This window comes from Kogia breviceps, chromosome 6 (genome assembly GCF_026419965.1).
Source record: "Kogia breviceps isolate mKogBre1 chromosome 6, mKogBre1 haplotype 1, whole genome shotgun sequence".
Lineage (NCBI taxonomy): Eukaryota > Metazoa > Chordata > Mammalia > Artiodactyla > Physeteridae > Kogia > Kogia breviceps.
This window is the reverse complement of record NC_081315.1, coordinates 103367256-103385450: the sequence shown is the minus strand read 5'-3', so window position 1 is coordinate 103385450 and position 18195 is coordinate 103367256. Positions and strand designations below refer to the sequence as shown.

The 18195-nt window shown below is 34.3% G+C and overlaps 1 protein-coding gene across 9 annotated transcripts in view; it reads right to left on the bottom strand.

The window, feature by feature from the left end:
- Nucleotides 1-18195, bottom strand: part of LCORL (ligand dependent nuclear receptor corepressor like) — a 180749-nt gene that overhangs the window by 101121 nt on the left and 61433 nt on the right. For 8 of the 9 annotated variants that reach the window (XM_067036355.1, XM_059067488.2, XM_059067494.2 and 5 more), the window contains exons 3-4: nucleotides 16747-16826; nucleotides 15719-15848 (exon numbers count right to left, since the gene is read on the bottom strand). In XM_067036355.1, coding sequence (XP_066892456.1) covers nucleotides 15719-15848; nucleotides 16747-16826 — 210 coding nt within the window. Of the gene's footprint in view, nucleotides 1-14201; nucleotides 14249-15718; nucleotides 15849-16746; nucleotides 16827-18195 lie in introns of all 9 variants that reach the window. The other variant, XR_010841110.1, reaches the window with a different exon arrangement.

Here is an 18195-nt window from a genome sequence, read left to right as displayed (position 1 = left end):
AGAATAAGGGCTCCATTATCAATCCCTCCTTGTCCGAGGGACTGAACTCTCACTCTTCTCCCAAAACACTAGGTCTCCTTTATAATGACAAGGGACTTCTGATATAAAGCCCAAGTAAGGGTGCCACTGTTAGTCCATCTGTCAAAGATTAGTAACGGTTAATTTATTTATTTTTATTATGTTTTTAAAAATATTTTAAATTTTAAAGTAATTTTAGACTACAGAAAAGTTTCAAAAGCAGTACAAAGATTTCCTGTATATTCTTTTCCCAGTTTTTTCTTAATGTTAATTTCCTATATAACCAATTATCAAAACCCAGAAATTAATATCAGTACAATACTATTAACTAAACTGTAGATTTTATTTGGAATTCATCAGTTTTCCCACTAATGTCCTTTTTCTGTTCTAAAATCCAATCCAGGATCTCACATTGCATTTAATTGTCATGTTTCTCCTTAGTCTCCTCTAATCAATGAAAGTTCCTCAGTTTTTCCTTTCATGATATTAGACATTTTGGATGAGTACCAAACAGTTATTTGGGAGAATGTTCCTCAGTATATCTGATGCTTTCTCATGATTATAGTTCAAAGTTATGCATTTTTGGCGAGAATACTACAGAAGTGATGTGTATTTCTCAGTGCACCATATCAGTGTACCAATAAGACTGGATATTTGTTACTACTGGTGATGCTACGCTGGATCACTTGGTTAAGTTGGTGTCTGCTCGGTTTCTCGACTGCAGAGCTACTCTTTCTCCTTTGTAATTAATATATTGGGGAAGATACTTTTAAAATATGCACATACTCTGATTCTAATCAAACTTTTGCCCACTGATTTAAGCACTCATTGCTGGATGTAATAATTGTGACTGTGGTGTTCTAAGGGTGATTTTCATTTCCTGCATTCCTTCTACATTTTAAAATTGGAATTCTTCTGTAAGATAGAGCTGTCCCTTCTTCCTTATTTATTTATTTACATCAATATGAAAAAATGGACATTGATTTTATTCTATGGGTTATCTTATTTATTTTTTTGCTCAAATTGTTCCAGCTTCGGCCATCAGCAGTTCTTTCAGATTGGCACCTGTGTCCTACCAATCTACCTTTTTTTGAGACTTCCTTACTTTCTGGCACCACAAAATGCTCCAAATTCATTTTATACTTTCCCAGCCCCAGCCATGGAAGCAACCACTTCTCCAAGGAGCCTTGGTTCCCCTTTACTGGAGAAGTTTTATTTTATCAAGGATGTACATCAATGTAAATAGAATTCCTGCACTCCAGTGGATCACCTTACTTAATCCCTGACTACATGCACACATGATTTTGGACAGCACCATTTTACAGCACTGGCTCCATGATGGTAATTTTTTTTTTCTTTTTTTTGGTCTAACAAAATATTCAACAACAATGAAGGAATGTTCTCTATTAATAGTCTAAAACATTTCCAGGGTTAACAAGGATTAAGTCAAAGAAATGCATGTAACAGGAAGAATCACAGACTTGTCAATATTATCCATAGTTTCATCTCTATAACCTTCTAGACACATGTAAGGCCTGCAACTCTGGAACTCCAATAACTCGAACAAACGACAATGCCAAAGGTACATAAACATACCTTAATCTAGGTAGGCAGTGACCATTACTCCACCAAAGAGTAAGTGCTTCTTTTACAAACAAACCTCAACAACATCAACCACTACTGCCAGAACAATAAGTGTGCTTTTTAGAAAAACAAAAATGGATAAAGACTCCCATGAAAAAAATTCCCATCATTTAACATGAGCTCACAGATGGTCTAGAGTCACAGAACTCTAGAGTATTTTAAGTTGAAAAATGAAGTATGGGGCTTCCCTGGTGGTGCAGTGGTTGAGAATCCGCCTGCCGATGCAGGGGATACGGGTTCGTGCCCCGGTCCGGGAAGATCCCACATGCCGCTGAGCGGCTGGGCCCGTGAGCCATGGCCGCTGAGCCTGCGCGTCCGGAGCCTGTGCTCCGCAATGGGAGAGGCCACAACAGTGAGAGGCCCGCATACCACAAAAAAAAAAAAAAAAAAAAAAAAAGAAGTATGTGCAAAGTAAATCAGGAGCCACTAGGCCATAACATACCCAAAAGGCTTTGGAGTTAATAATACCAGAATAATACCAGAATATTAGAGCATATGATCAGACTCACTAGAATATTTGGCTAGTATCATGGTTCCAGTTGCTCATTAGAAACACTGGTAGCCTAACTTAGTGTATTTAAGACAGAAGCAACCCTAAGGCAGGTCACTTTAACATGTTGCTGGCTTAAATAAAAAATAAATTTTCTTAAATACATATAAAAGTATTTTAACATTTCTAGTTACTACAATGTATACTCTTCATTACCCATATCTAAAGAAGCAAAAAGTAATCTAAAATAATAAATAGTTCCCAAATAATCTACATTTTGCTTTAGAAAATGTGACCTTTCATTACACAAATATATTCATACAAGATTTTCACTCTGTTATTAGTTAATATTTTAAAATTAGCTTTGGTTCTCTGATTAATCAGAACATGAAGGGAATATGAAAAATGGCTAGCAGGATTAGCCAACTTTTCAAACTATCCATGCTAAAATTTTACTTCAAAGTGTCTCACATGATTATTGAAGGATGACTGGTGTATATGCCTGTACAATAATTTTTTTCAAATATTCCTTTACCTTTGTTTCACTTCCTTAATGCTACACAGACTAACAATATATCAACACACTTTAGCAAAAATTTTCCCATTTTATCAACTAAGAAACCAAAGCAAAAAAGTGACTTTTTATTTGTATAAAATAAACACAAAGAATGTTATAATTTGTATTCTATTTAACTGACACTTCTACTCCCCCAAAGAACCCGAGGAATACTATTGATATATTTACTGCTGACAGTTCTGAAGTATTACTTCTCTTTTGAGACTGTATGATGCCTTACACCCTGATGTTAGTTATTAATTCATGGGCTCCTAAGGACAATCTTCTTAATGATTACAAGATTTAATTTGAGAACTAAACCCTATGTGATCTTCCTTTTTTGATTTAGTGTGATTCCAAGTAACTGATGATAATGATAATAAATAACAGTAGCAGCAGTTTTAGATTACTAAGTCCTTACATTATCTCTACTTCCCACCCCTCCCCAACTTTACTGAGGTATAATTGGTACACAAGAAAAACTGCACATAAATAATGTATACAATTTGGTCAGTTTGGATGCATTATCTCTTCTAATCATCACAATAATCCTCTTAAAAATGCCACAATTATTCCCATTATATAGAAATGGAAACTAGTCTTAAGGAGGTTAAAAAGTTTGCCTAAGGTCATGCAAGGTCGAGTAAGCAGTAGAACCAGGACTAAAACCCAGGTCTAATCCAAAATCTGACCTCTTAACTACTATGCCATACTATGATTAGAGCAAGTCATTTACATGCTGGTGCCTAGATTTCTTGTACACTCAACAGCAAAAAAAAATTAGTGTAATCCACCATAGGGCTACTCTTCACTGGATGCCTAGTATACATATGGCACTAAGCTGCATGTTTCATTTACATTATATTAATCTTCACAATAATATCACCAAGTTAAGTATCTTGTCCAATATCACAGCTTTTTAATTAAAAAACAAACAAAGCAGTAAGCAACCCATCTAGGTTTGACTCCATAGCCCATATTCTTTTTTCCACCAGAAGCTACTACTGAACACACAGCATATCTATCAAACTAAAATCTAAACTAGTACCTTTTGTTTTAATAAGACTATTTTTTGGTGGGTGAGGGTAGACAGAGTATAAGCATCCACAGTTATTATGCCTCTTGCGCATAGGAGAAAACTAAGTCACATAAGAGGGTAAGTAGTTTATCAGAACTATATAACTAATGTATGGTAGGGGAAGATTTGAATCCATATATGTTTCATGGTAAAACTTATGCTTTGCCCTTTCTACTGAAGATGGAAACATTTTAGAAGACTTCACTCGAAACACTTTAAGGGAGAAAATACACACACATACAAATATATATCCATATGGAGAAAGGTAGGGGGTGATCGCTACTTGGTAATAACAAACCAATGAGTTCTAATCAATAGAACAGTCTGAGCAGGCTGTGAATATAATGGACAACTAGTCAACAGCAAACAGTAAACTGTAACTGACAGTTCATAATTAAATGTAAATTTAAAATGGTGAGATGGTAATTTATAAAACTAATTTATCACATTTCACAAGTACAGTATTTGATCAATTCCTCTGCTAGAATCCTAGACTCCTTCTATCTTAGTAAGAGAAATTCAGAAAGAATTCATCAGCCACTGAGGTTCCAAAGTGCCAGAGAGAATAAGTAATTATTCAAAAGAGAATTATAACTATATCATATTAAATGAGATAGAGAGGAGAGTTCATGTGTTAGAGCATATTTAACAAAGTGCTATTTCTACAAAAACTGCACTAAAAAAGATCTTTATGTGAGATTAAGAAATTGAAAATATCAGACTCAAAATTATGGCAAGATAGAACTTCAACCTTGTATTAAAAAGTTGAGGTGGTAGATTGATTCAGTGGCTGGCTTATAACTCAGGTGTTTTTTACACTATAGTTTATCATCCACAAAACCACAGTATATGAAGAAAATTGTCTGGAAAAAACAACAACAACAACAGCTGACTAGTAACATACCTCTCCCTCTCCCTTATTATTTCAGTTCAGGATATATGAACTATTTCAGTCTTTAGCTAATGTTCTTGGCCATTAAGTTTTCTTTCTTTCCTCAAAAGGTCCTGATCTTGAGATTCTAACACCACCCAATTCAGTATATTGGGCTGTCTTAAATTTGCAGGCAGACTACAATCAGGTTTAAGGTCTTACAGCTAAAATACCAAGAGGAAACATACTTTTAAGAATTCTGGATTAGAGTTTTTAGACGTATTATTTACAATGAAAATGAAAACTTTCTATATGTATGCTTTAAAAGTACATCTTAAAAAGAAACTAAGCAAAAGAACTGTCATAGTAGTTTTTACTCTAAAGTCATCTAACAACCTGCTGTTTTTAGGTATATAAAGACATAACCACTGTTTTAAAAGCATACAAACTAACAAATATTGTGGTTTAATTTAAAAAATTTAAAATAACATGAAGAAATTGAAACTTAGCAACAAAATTTAAAAAGAAAAACATGAGAGAAAAGCAGACCTCTAAGAAATGTAGGCTTTCCAAGAAGTTTAAAAAAAACACAAACCCTTATTTTCACAGCATTGAACAAACACACACAACTTGAGGCAGGAGAACTGAATGAAACGTATAAAATAAACATCAGTTCTCATTTAAAAAAAAACAAACAAAAAAACCCCTCATCTTAGAAACACAGTACTTCATAGAGCAAAATTTTAAGGCACCTGAATATATAGCAACTGAAAGCAGGAAGCTGATTTTGCCTTGTCTTTTGAGCAGGCTTCTCCTGTGTTTGCTTGGCCCCTTGCCAACACCCCTGAACCACACTGCTGTATGGTACCTTAAAATTTGTTCAGCAGCTGAGCCATGTTATTCCACCACACACGCATGTAGGCAGTGTTCTCACTTTAACCCTAAAATGCATAATTATACATAAATTGAACAGCAAATATATATTACATGTGTATTACATGTTGAAGAGTATCTTCTATGATTTTGATTTATGTCTTTGACCAAAACTCTATTCAAAAAACTAAGAAATAGGGCTTCCCTGGTGGCGCAGTGGTTGAGGGTCTGCCTGCTGATGCAGGGGACACAGGTTCGTGCCCCAGTCCAGGAAGATCCCACATGCCGTGGAGTGGCTGGGCCCGTGAGCCATGGCCACTGAGCCTGTGCTCTGCAATGGGAGAGGCCACAACAGTGAGAGGCCCGTGTACCGCAAAAAAAAAAAAAAAAACCCTAAGAAATGCTTATAAGGAATTGGAAGGATAAAAATTATTAAGATAGTCTTTGCCTCTAAGGAGTTCAAAATCTACTAAAATCAATACTCTTGGATATGATGGAATAATACTTAAAATTGACAAAGAAGGTAGAAATCATTTCACAGAATAAAAATTATCCTTAAAAATCTCTTAAATAGCCCACCAGTACAGTGTATACTTATGGTCTGCAGTCTTATACATTATTATGTATTATGAAACACACATTTTTAAACATGAGAATCATGCTCTATTTGCAGAGATGCTTTAAAGTACAGGAGGTGTGTAGAAACTGAGAGCTATTTAAAAAACAGTAAATTTGCTTATCTCCTATCTCATGGCCCCTATGGGGGGACCAAGGGAAGCCACAGGTATTCTGACAAAGTAGAACAGTGGACAGATACCCACATGACACAGATTTTTATTTTTCACACTTGGCATGAAATATCTGCTGTGGGATGCTGATGCATTTGACACTTCTAGAAGTAGGACTTATGAAGGTGTTTTGATAAAAAGACACCCTCAGTCAATCAGGCTTGGGAAAAAGTATCACAATAAACAATGAATGGAGTATGAACAAACCTAGCATATTCTTCTGTTCACTTCAAGGAGTTAAAAGAAATGTTGACTGTAAACCAAAAAGTCTTACAGCTTGCTAAGGAGGCTGGGTTTAATGAAGTGGACCATGGAAATGTTAACTGTTAACATCACATAGTGAAGAGTTTATGATTAGAAAATCTTTCAACTTGATGCTCATCATTTGTCAGGCAAAGATAAAGGAGTCACAAATATTTGACACCAAATCTTTTAAAAAAATTTTAGATCATGCAGATAAAATGTTTGTTCACACTAGTGAGTCTGATCATGATATTCGAAGACTCCACACATTAAAGGGAGACAAGGAGCTGAAAAACTACAAGTGAAGGGAACTTAAATAGTTCATCCATTTTTAAAAGAAGTTTTTAAAAAAATCCCAGTGCCTTTTCTGTGGCTTCAGCTGATGGTTCAGATAAGCTAGTTCCATGGATTCAGACATGGATGAACCTTAGGCATTTAATTCACCTGTTCACTACTTCACCAGCTCACTCTGACTTAATACTACTCATCACCAAATAGCAACAGGAACTAAGCCTCCAACTCTTTTATTACCATCAAACTTCATGCTGGCAACTCTTTAATCGATTAATTAAACATTTTAAAAAAGCTTTTTTGATTATTTTACTAAGTACTATTAATAATCATTAACTATCTTACATTATTTAATCAGTTGTTTACATAATAGTACATTACATGTTGCTTTGTCAAGTTATTTAACTGTTACTTCTTTGTATGTAAGTAAAGGAACAGAGTTAAATAATCTCCAAATCCCCTATCTGCTTTTAAATGCTATAATTTTAGCTTAGTCTTAAAAGGAAAATAATCTGTAAAACGGAGGAATGGGAGTGGCGATCACCTCCTACATGACTGATCAATAAGTTTTCAAAACTGATATTAGCTTTAACTCCTGAAATGTATTTCCCCCAGGTTTTCTGTAGTTTGAGTTTGATACCCTATTTTTTTTCTTTTTAGCATTTGCTCAAATGTTATTTGACTACCCTTTTTGTTTGTTTGTTTGTTTTTTTGCGGTATGCGGGCCTCTCACTGTTGTGGCCTCTCCTGTTGCGGAGCACAGGCTCCGGACGCGCAGGCCTAGCGGCCATGGCTCACGGGCTTAGTTGCTCCGCGGCATGTGGGATCTTCCCGGACCAGGGCACGAACCTGTGTCTCCTGCATCGGCAGGCGGATTCTCAACCACTGCGCCACCAGGGAAGCCCTTGACTACCCTTTTTAAGACTGCAATTCCCACCTCTACCCTGGCATTCCCTAAGCTCCTTTCCCTGCTTTGCCTCCACAGCACCTACATATATATTTATATCCAGCATGTGTGTAAGGTGTGTGTCTGTATGTGTGCGCATGCACGCATTCACATTCATCCACAAACAGAATTTACTTGCTTACTGTCTGCTTCCCCTCACTAGCACACAGAAGACAGGGATGTTTTCTGCCTTTTTTCCACTAGTATGGTACCTGGCATATAGAAGAAAACTTAGTGGAACTTTGTTGAATGAATTAACTTCTCTAACCATGGACGAGAAATATGTTTTATAAAGGCCAACATGCTAGTCTTGCTCTGGGGAAAGTCATACTCAGGGAAAGAAATAAGTAAATTAGCAGGATTTTATGAAAGAACACATAGGTGATGACACAGCTGGTGAATTCATGAGTTATTCAAGAAAATCAGAAAAATATTCTAAAAAGATTTTTAAATGATAAATTAATACGAAACAGTTAAATAGCACGTAGTAACCATCTATTACTTCCACAAAAAAGTGCTTTTCCCAATTCAGTACTCATTATTTTGAACAGCATATATAGATTACTACATTTATTCACATACAGGCTAATTTCACTATCTGCCGTATTAGAGACAGAGCACAGGGAAGAAATACTACCCAGGGACAGACGGTAATTAAAAAAATAGGGCCCCAAATAGAATTATATCTCTTCTGAGAATTAGGTCTTCCCTCTCACCTAATAGACTACACTTCCTCAACTGAATTAGAATATGCAAATAAATAATTTAGACAAACTTCTAAAGAATTATATAAAGATAAATGAAAGAAACACTGCTTCCCCAAAATTTAAATTATGTCCTCAAAAGGTTATCAGAGTTGTGTAAAACCACTGAAAGAATAATTCAATGACTAAACATTTCTGAAAGGAATATAGAATCACTTATATTTTCATTATTTGGGCTGATTCCTAGAACATCATAGAATATTGGAACTTTCTTATCACATGCAAGGACTCATTAAAGACTTTGCTAAAAGATCTAGCATACTACAGCTATAAGTAACATTTTAAAAAACTGGATAGACAATCATGATTTTAAAGCATTACTGTTGATCTTTAAAATATTCCTCTTCTACATGCATTCAATTAAGTTATTGAGTTTTAACTGTACTGGCTATAATTCTAGGTGCTGAGGATATAGCAAAATAGACAAAATCCCTGTCTTACTGTTCTTATATTCTAGAAGTAGCAGATAACAAACAGATATTAAAAGAGGAGTCAGGGAAACAAATAGACAAATGAAAAGGAGAATGACGGGAAAGAGACTGACTGAAAGAATTATCATAAATAGGATGGTTGGGGCAATGAGTGGTCAGGCCAGGGTAATGTTTGGTAATATGAAGGAGTGCAATGCTCAGGTGTAAACAAGGATTTCAGACAGAGGTAACAGCAACAGCAAGTAGGAAGACCCTGAGATGGGAATAAGGTTAGCACATCTGAGGAAAAGCAAAAAGCCAGAGTCTGCAAAAGAATAAACAATAAGAGATGTGGCTAAAGAGGAGGCAGAAGTAGGCCATGTAGATTGAATTTCTGATAAATTTTACTTTCACTGACAATGCAAAGCCATTGGAAGCTTTTGGGCAGAGGAATAATGTCCTGGTTTAGGCTTCAGAAATATCATTTTGCCTTCTGTGTAGAAAAAATGAATTGGTAGGGAAGAGAAAAGTAGAAGAAGAGACACCAGTTAGGAGGCTCTTTAAGTAGTATATGCCAGAGATGAAGTGAGTGCCTTGGATTAGGATGGCAGCTATGGAAATGGTTTGCAGGTAGAACTAATGGGAATTGATGATAGGTTGAATGTGGATACAGAGGATACTGAGGAATCAAGAAAAAGGCTCCTAGCTTGGGGGCTGACCAACTGGGGTCAAGGGTGATACTTTTTACTAAGATAGGATAGGCTGGGGCAGGGGAAGGTTTGGGGAGAGTAAAATCAAGTGTTCTGTTTTAGATAGGTCATTCTGAGATGCCTATTGAATATTCTACTGAAGAATACCAAGTGGACAGATATAAGAGAGTAAAGCTAGAGAAAAGATTAGGATTAGATATAATCCTATAATATTCAGGTGTCATCAACACATACATTGTAATTAAATCCACTGGATGAAATGATGCCATCAAGTAAGAGAGGCATATTGAGAAGAAAAGACAACTGAGGACTAACTCCTAGGCTCTTCAATATTTAAAGGTAAAAAAGACAAAAAGCAGCAAGGAGCATGTGAAAGAAGTAATCTGCAAGACAGGGGAAAAATTAAAAGAATATAATTTCCTAGAAACCAGGATTAAGGAAGTGATCATCCCTATCAAATGATGCTGAAAAGCTGAATAAGGTGAGAACTGATAACTTTCCTCTGAATAGTACAAGACGGAATTACCACTGAAACTGATAAAACAATTTCAGTGGAGTAGTAGAAAAGAAAGTCTAATTGGGATGGGTTGAAAAGAAAAGGGGAGTTGAGAAGTGAAGATGGTAAAAGTACAGAAAATAAACATCTACTACGTGTCAGATGCTTGTGATATCTCAGCAGACAAAAATACAAAAATCTAATTCTTCATAGTGCTTATATTTTAGCAAAAGGAATAAGACAATGAACAATAAAAATAAAAGAAATAAGTAAATTATATAATATGTTAGAAGGTGATTGTGCTACAAAAAGGAAGCATAATTTTTAGTTGTGAACTTTTGAGGAGAAGGATATAAAATAACCACCTGTAACAGAGGAAAGGGACTAGGTGAGACTTAGAAAGTCAGCATAATAGCGTGTTTTACTTTAGTCAAGTTCAGCTGTTCCAGGGTAAGTGTGTAAGATATTGAGAATAGGGTTAAAACACAGATAAGGTTCTGACAAGCAAATATGACAAAGGAAAAGAGAAGCAAGGGAGTTAAAATTTTACAGAAAGATGATTACAGCAATTGAGCACAGTATCTGAGCTGAGGAGGGAGAGACGTGAAGTCGAAAGACAATAATAGTGAGAAGTGGTATAGTCAATAGATTGGGGGTTGCAAGGAGGTTAAAAAAATACTGGGATGACTACTGAAATAAAATGGTAGTAGAAATAGGGATGGTTGAAATTATATTTGTGAGGGGACAAAGGTCTAGGGATGATCATGGGAAAGGTGGTTGGAGTGGAATGGAGGAAAAGATCATTGGAAATGAAGAGGTCAAGTAACTGAGAGGCCAGAATGTAGAACATAACAGCTACATAGAAATTGAAGTCACCAAGAACTAAGATGGGAGGAAGAAAGTGAAAAGGCTGGTAGAGGTGTGCAACATGATAATATGGATGGAATATTTAGATATTCCAAACAAGCTCAGGGTTTGGAGTGAGGATGGCAAATAAATGATTGGAAAGCAGCTATAAAGATCTCAGAAGTTGCTTGTTAATTTTATCACCCCCATATTACATAAAGCAAGGAATTGAAAACACCCAGCAAGGGAAAGGTCTACAAAAGCATCTTTTATGAATATATAGGTTTCACTTAAAGCAATAAAGTAAAGGGAACATTAAGAGAAAAGACTGAGGATATAGGGGATTGCTGATGAAAGACCACAAGTTCTAGAAGACACAGTGGAAAAAATTTGGGTGCTTGTAAGGGTGTAAATGACTGGGTCAAATTAGAGATTAAAACAGACAAAAGGAGATAAGAATCCATGTGATGATGAATGAATGACCTGATAGTCGGCCTTTAATTCCTGCTATGGATGGTGTTGCAGGCAGAAAGGTGATTTTAACAGAAATGATTAAAATCTTAAATACAGTTATAATTTTAAGTGTATTCTTAGAATTTTATTCATATCCTCTACATGGCAAAATAAGAAAAATCTTTTCAAGAACACCTCTGGATTGTGGCTCATAATGGTATGTGGATTATTTTATGACACTAACATACAGTTTCCTGAGAGTTCTAAAAGGGCAGCCCACATATAAAGAGAAAGTCAATGTATGACCACATGTTATCACAAAGGCACATTTGTATAAGAAACACATAGGGCCTGAATGAATCAGGTCAAATTTACATAAGCTATTCAAGGATACCTGCATTTAGAGAAAAGCAATGTAAAAGATTAACACTTTTGTTTCTAAGAAGTCAAATGTTTTCGTATCAGTCATAATCCAATTAATTAATAAGCAGTATTAATATTTATTTCATGCTTAAAATCCAATTAATTAATAAGCAGTATTAATATTTATTTTCATGCTTAAAAATTAAAAGTTTAAAACGGAAAGGATCTGTGTTCAAAAAAGGCATGAAAAACTTTATATAAAACCTAGCTATCAATTAATTTAAGGAGGAAAGGTTGGTTCATAGCAGCTTTCAACCATATATCAAGAAGGTCTTCGAAAAGAAAAGGCCAGAATAGTAGTTACATGAATGCTCAATGTGTGTGTGTGTGGGGGGGGTAAAAGATAAAGTAGGAAAAACATTATATTTTGATGAAGGAAGGCTTTATTTTGTTATATACACTTAGCAGTATGATTCATTCAGCTACAATGTACATACTATCTGTCCAATTTAGTCAAGTAGCCTTCTTTAACTGAAAAATAAAAGATGAGATATCTTCCTGAATCATAAGCCAGTGATTTACACTGCTTCAGGTGATCAGAGAACGCGTAGCCAAAGTCAAAATAGTTTGGCTCATATCCTACGGGGACAGCTTCAGAAAAGGCATTTTATATCTATATGCCTATGTTACCCACATTTCAAAACAAATAAACTGACTGATATTCAGGCTATACACAGTAATAAACTTAAGTACAAAGCAGGAAAAGATAAACAATATATACACGCTAAATAATTTTCTTCTTCAAATAAAACAAATAAGTACTAATACCACTGAATATGTAGACAAACTGGAAGATATATGGACAGTTTATCTTAGTACTCATTCATTCTTTCAAAAATATTTATTGAAGATCTAAGATGTGACAAGTACTATTCCAGATACTGAGGATTCTGCAATTAACAAAACAAGTCCCTACTATCATGGAGGTTTCATTCTACTCTAGCACTCTAGACAATTGTCTAGGTTAACCTCTAGAAGGAATTCAATTTTGAAACATTTCTAAAGTAAAGAATATACAAAATTAGTTAAAAGTTCACCTCTGCACTAAAATATCCACTCCCCTGACTGTACTTACTCAGCCCTACAAGAGTATTTTTGACTGGCTTCTAATTGTAAGGGATAGTCCAAACTGTATTTAGATTAAGTAATAAGTTTTCTCCGATTATTAAATACTATAAGGGAACTAATCACTAAAGCTGTTCATGTTCATATAAAGCAAAGATGGAATGCTCTGTATGTCTCATAGGTCCTCTCTAGCCTGCCTAATTCAATTAAAATAATCCTAATTCTAGGCTGCTAAGTAGTAGAGAACAGGAACGATTTTCTACTTCATACTTAGAATCTAAGTGTTCCTCACATAGAACATCTTTGACCTTTTTAAATTTCTTCCAAGGATTCAAACGTTCACAACCCAAAACTTCTCTGAGTTTCATTACCTCTGTCTGTTAAAATGATAACAAGAGTACCTATCTCTTAACAGTGTTTTGGGATTAAATGAGGTAAGTCACAAAATGGGCTTAGTGTTCAATCATAATTGATGACATCAACCACCTTAATTATCCTAAGTGTGAGTTCTCAATAATAGCAGCTTACATCATCAACTTCCATAAAACTATAGTTGAGAAAGATAATAAACAAGCTACAATAAGGATATTAAAATATTTCTCTATGTTTTGGCAAGATGATCACATGCTTATGCTCCTCAAACTAAGCAACAGATTTAAAGTATCAGTAATACTAATGTTACTAATATGCAGCATGCCTAAAAATGACCGAGTTTGAGAAATTTTCAGGAATCAAATAAAAACTTCACTAACAAGATGCTTTATTACCATTTTATTTGCTTCCAAAGATTCGGAAGTATTTCCTATCTTTAAAAACACATTTTTTGCCTTTTATTTCAAAGTAAAGTTAAAAGAACTTACTAAATAAATAAACGAATACACAAACAAAGGAGTTAAGACCATTTAAAAGATACTGTTATTATCTTCTAGTCTCATCCTAGTCACACCATATTGGAAATCTTGAAAATGATTTCATTCAAAGAAATTAAAAACAAACAACAGAAACAAACCCAAGTAAACAAGTAGAAAAGTCCTTATGTTTAATTAAATCTGGAAAGTGATGATGAACTACAAACAAAGAAATTAACAAAGACAAAAATACTGAAGACTTGAAGTAAAGCAAAAATACTACTAATAAGAATCTTTCATTTAAAAACTCTGTGATCCTTCAAAGATCTTGAAGAAAACCAAAAAAATCCCCAAATGGAGAGGTCACTAAATATCCATGAACACTCACCCAACCATTGGTAGGAGACCTCTTGGAGACCCAGATGCTTGAATCAGCTGAAATAGTACCAAGTTTTTACTGATTACTCTTAACAGGGCAATGGAGCACAGGCTAACTCCATACTATCAAATATTAAAAGGCATTATTATTGATTAATTTCTACCTACTACCATTACAAATTATTCAAAGGAGGAGGCGACTGAGTAAGTTCTAAGGTGAGTGAAACTTACTGCATGCATGTGTGTAAATGCATACATTTTCTCCAGCTTTCTTCGTGATGTAAGTCTGATATAATTCTTATAAATATAAATATACCGGCAGAATAAAATTTTCTAAGTTAATATAAAATTCTTAAAGAAATCATGTAAATATTTTTTATATTGGTTCATAAAGAAAATTTTAAGAAAACAATTTGTTTTTTAAAGATACTGCCAATTTCTCAATAATAAGTACTCTGGTAACACACAGGAAAAGATTTTCAGTCCCTGCACTTAAAAAAATATATAGTTCTTAACTTTAGGCCTTTTAATATACTAATGGTTCTTCTCATCAGAGGATTTTCATATTTCAACACATAAAAGAACTCGTAACAGTAAGACTAAACAAAAGCTTCCTTTCTCAAAGGTGAGGACTATATTCAACATTATAGATTAAAACCTGTAAGTTATTTATTTAACAGAAAATATCTGATGTTACCTAATTTAAAAGAGGAGTAAAAGCACTATCAATACTTAGATGAAAATACAGTAATGTTTTCCTCAATCTCAGGAAGCTGGGAGGTACAGTGATCCTCCCACCACCACCCTTCATTCCTCCTACACCATGACTTACTCCAAAGGTCTAGGTGATAAAAATTAAGACATTCTACTACTGTGCAAATGGCCAAGAACAAAAAATGGAAGGGTCTATATTTCTGTATTTTTCTCAAGTAACTCAAGATATAAAAGTAACTTCTGCCTGATACATGTGTATCAAGCAAGAAAACAAGTAACAACAGCCCTCATTTGGATTAAATGTTTAGATAGACAGGAAGCAAAGAACAACACTGACATTGTAATGTCAAGTAAGCACATACAAAGAAATGTGTTCAAAGAAACACTGAATCTCAAGCCAGCAAATATACTACCAACCTGGCTGATAAATAATTTAACTGTTATATTTCTATAAACAGCTTTGCAATATATTACATCTATCACTTACTGAACACAAAAGAACTTCTTAAGTCAGAAACAAAATAAGGAAGACTAGAAGCATATAAAATTTTCTTCTGCCTATAGTAGATTAAGAAAATAAAAGTCAGGGAGAGATTTGAGAATAGAATGGTGAAAAGGAAAGCCTAATAGAAGACTAGCTCTACAGTGATTGCAAATCCTAATGTCCCTAAAATATGAAGAAAAACTAAGGACAAAGAAGGAAATAATCAAGAATGGAGTAGAGATTGACATATTAAAAACTGTGTGAGAGAAAAATTCAAACATTTTAGATGTCTACTGCAAATTTTAAATGACAAAGTATATCAATATTACCTTTCTTTCGAAAGAGTGCATTTAGGTAATTTTCTGCTTGGCATTCAATCTTTTCAGTGTTGGACTGGCCCTGAGATGATAGTTCCTCTGTTGGTGTCGACTGTGAAGAATCAAGAGATGGTATACAATCCTAAAATTAGAAGAAAACAACATAAAAAAATCACTTTTTATTTAAACATGGGACTCCATTTAAAATGGCAAAAAAATTCTCTAAATGTTTATTTTTTTATCTTTTAAATATATCAAATTATATACAGAACATAAAATTTGAGAAAGGAATCAGGAAAAAAGAAATTTATCTTTGATAGAGGGACAAACTAGTCTTATTCCTAAGCAAAACTATTGTCAAAAAGGGGGTGGGGGCAGATAAAATATATTGTTAAATAAATTCACTATATAGTATGCCAGTAATGAGAGTTTTAAGAACAAAGCAGATATGTTTATCCACTAATCTGACCAAAATGGGTGCAAGTTCTCAAATTCCCATTTCTTCTCAGCCCTTCCCACAACAGTACATAAAGAGTTAGGACTTCCCACCATGCAAGAAGATGCTGCTTGTCTAGTTTATGCCCTGTTTAAAGTAGAAACTAATAATTAATCATTTCACAGGAGATAATTATGATATCCAAAAGACTTCATGAGAAAGTAAAAGGCTAAAATGTAGTACTACATTATCCTCCAACCACTGATTCCTAAGAAATCAGACTACAGGATGGTCTCAGACCGAACTAGGCCCACCTGTGTCTACCTAAATACAAAACAGATCTGAACTGAACTTTATAAGTCAGAGAGCTTTAAGAAAGAAATGTGAAATAAGCAAAAAAGATGAGAATGTTGGGATTTTTACCTGCAAGTTAAGCTAAATGTTAGACTTCTAACATAAGACTTTAAAATATTCTTCTCATTACCAAAATCAAGTATTTAAATTTCACTGTAAAGTCACAAATTTTCAGAATAAATTAAGTTTAAAAAATTGTGTTACAATTGTGCAATTAGTTTAGAAAGAATTTCATAGCACTAAAACTTACACTGACTGCTTCTCTCTGTAGGTTACAAAATGAACATTTTTCATCCATAGACCAGTCAGTCAGCTCTTCTGGTTCACAGTCTTCAAAAGAGGGAAAAATATTGATTAAATACACTAACTTTATTAAAACAAATAAAATTACCACTCGCCATAGCAATGGCTCATATAAAAAAGCTAGCTACTAATAGTAAGGGGAACCCCCCCCCAAATTAAACTGGTAACATCTAGAAAGAAATACGGAGAGTAATTTTGCACTATTATCAGACAAAGTAGCAAGAACAATGAGCTGGTTATAAATTAATTTTCCAACAATAGAATTTTAAGTATCATCTAGCCTTCTGAAAGATTCAACTTATCATTGTCTATTAATTTTTATTTTCACTATGAAAGAAGTCAGAACAAACAGGGAGATATGGGGATAAAGGAATAAATTTTGCACATCATGAAAGACAACATAAAACAGAGAAATGGAATAAAGCACCAGAAGAGCCTACAGATTTGAGAATATGGAATGCTATCCAAGAAAAAAGTAGAAATCCACTGCTAAGAAGTCAGATCAGATTTTCATTACATGCTAAAGGCTTTGTTGCAAGAGAGCAAAAAGCAAGTAAACAAGTTATATTATTCAATACCAAACATGGATTGTTTTTCACAAGAATGTTCCTTATAATCCACCTGTTATAATATATTAGCGAGTTCGTGGAAAACATTTTCTAATGAAGGAATTTTATGAAGATATAATAACATTGCCATCCTGACTGTACTTGGTATAGACAGTGATTTTTCAAACTTTCTCCTTGCAATAGAAATACCCTCCAATTTCTTTTCCCAAATAAATTCATACACAGAACCTCAAATACATAAACCATTATCATCTGAGGCAGCTACACTGGACTTAATTTGAAAAGCACTGGTATACCACAGTAATTTCTCTTATACTTTTGAAATACATAATGAAACTGAATACATGTTTTCTGCTAAACTACACAGGAAATAAACTCATCCTTCTGGAATGATAATGAATAAATACTACTTAGGTTTAGCCCCTGGGATACTCTTGCATTAATCCAGATATATAGGTCAGAATAGAAGATAATATAATTTGCTGGAATATAAAGAGTATAGTGATAGCTTCCTTTGACTTTGGCAGTACTCCAGAAATATCCCTTTTATTTATTTAAGCTTGGAATGAGGAGGGAATGGGAACATAAGATCCAGTATGGAGTAATGGAAGGATGATTGGATTTGAAGTCTCCAAAAATCTGGAATGGAACTTATTATTTGTAGCCTTGCCAGGCCACAAAGGTTTTGTTTTAATTTCCACATCTGTAAAATAAGGATCCCATCACCTAACTTATTTGTGATCAAATTTTTAAAATATGAAAATACTTTATAAACTACAAAACATCATGCAAAGGTGAATTATTAACGAGGTAGAGTCGCTAGTCAT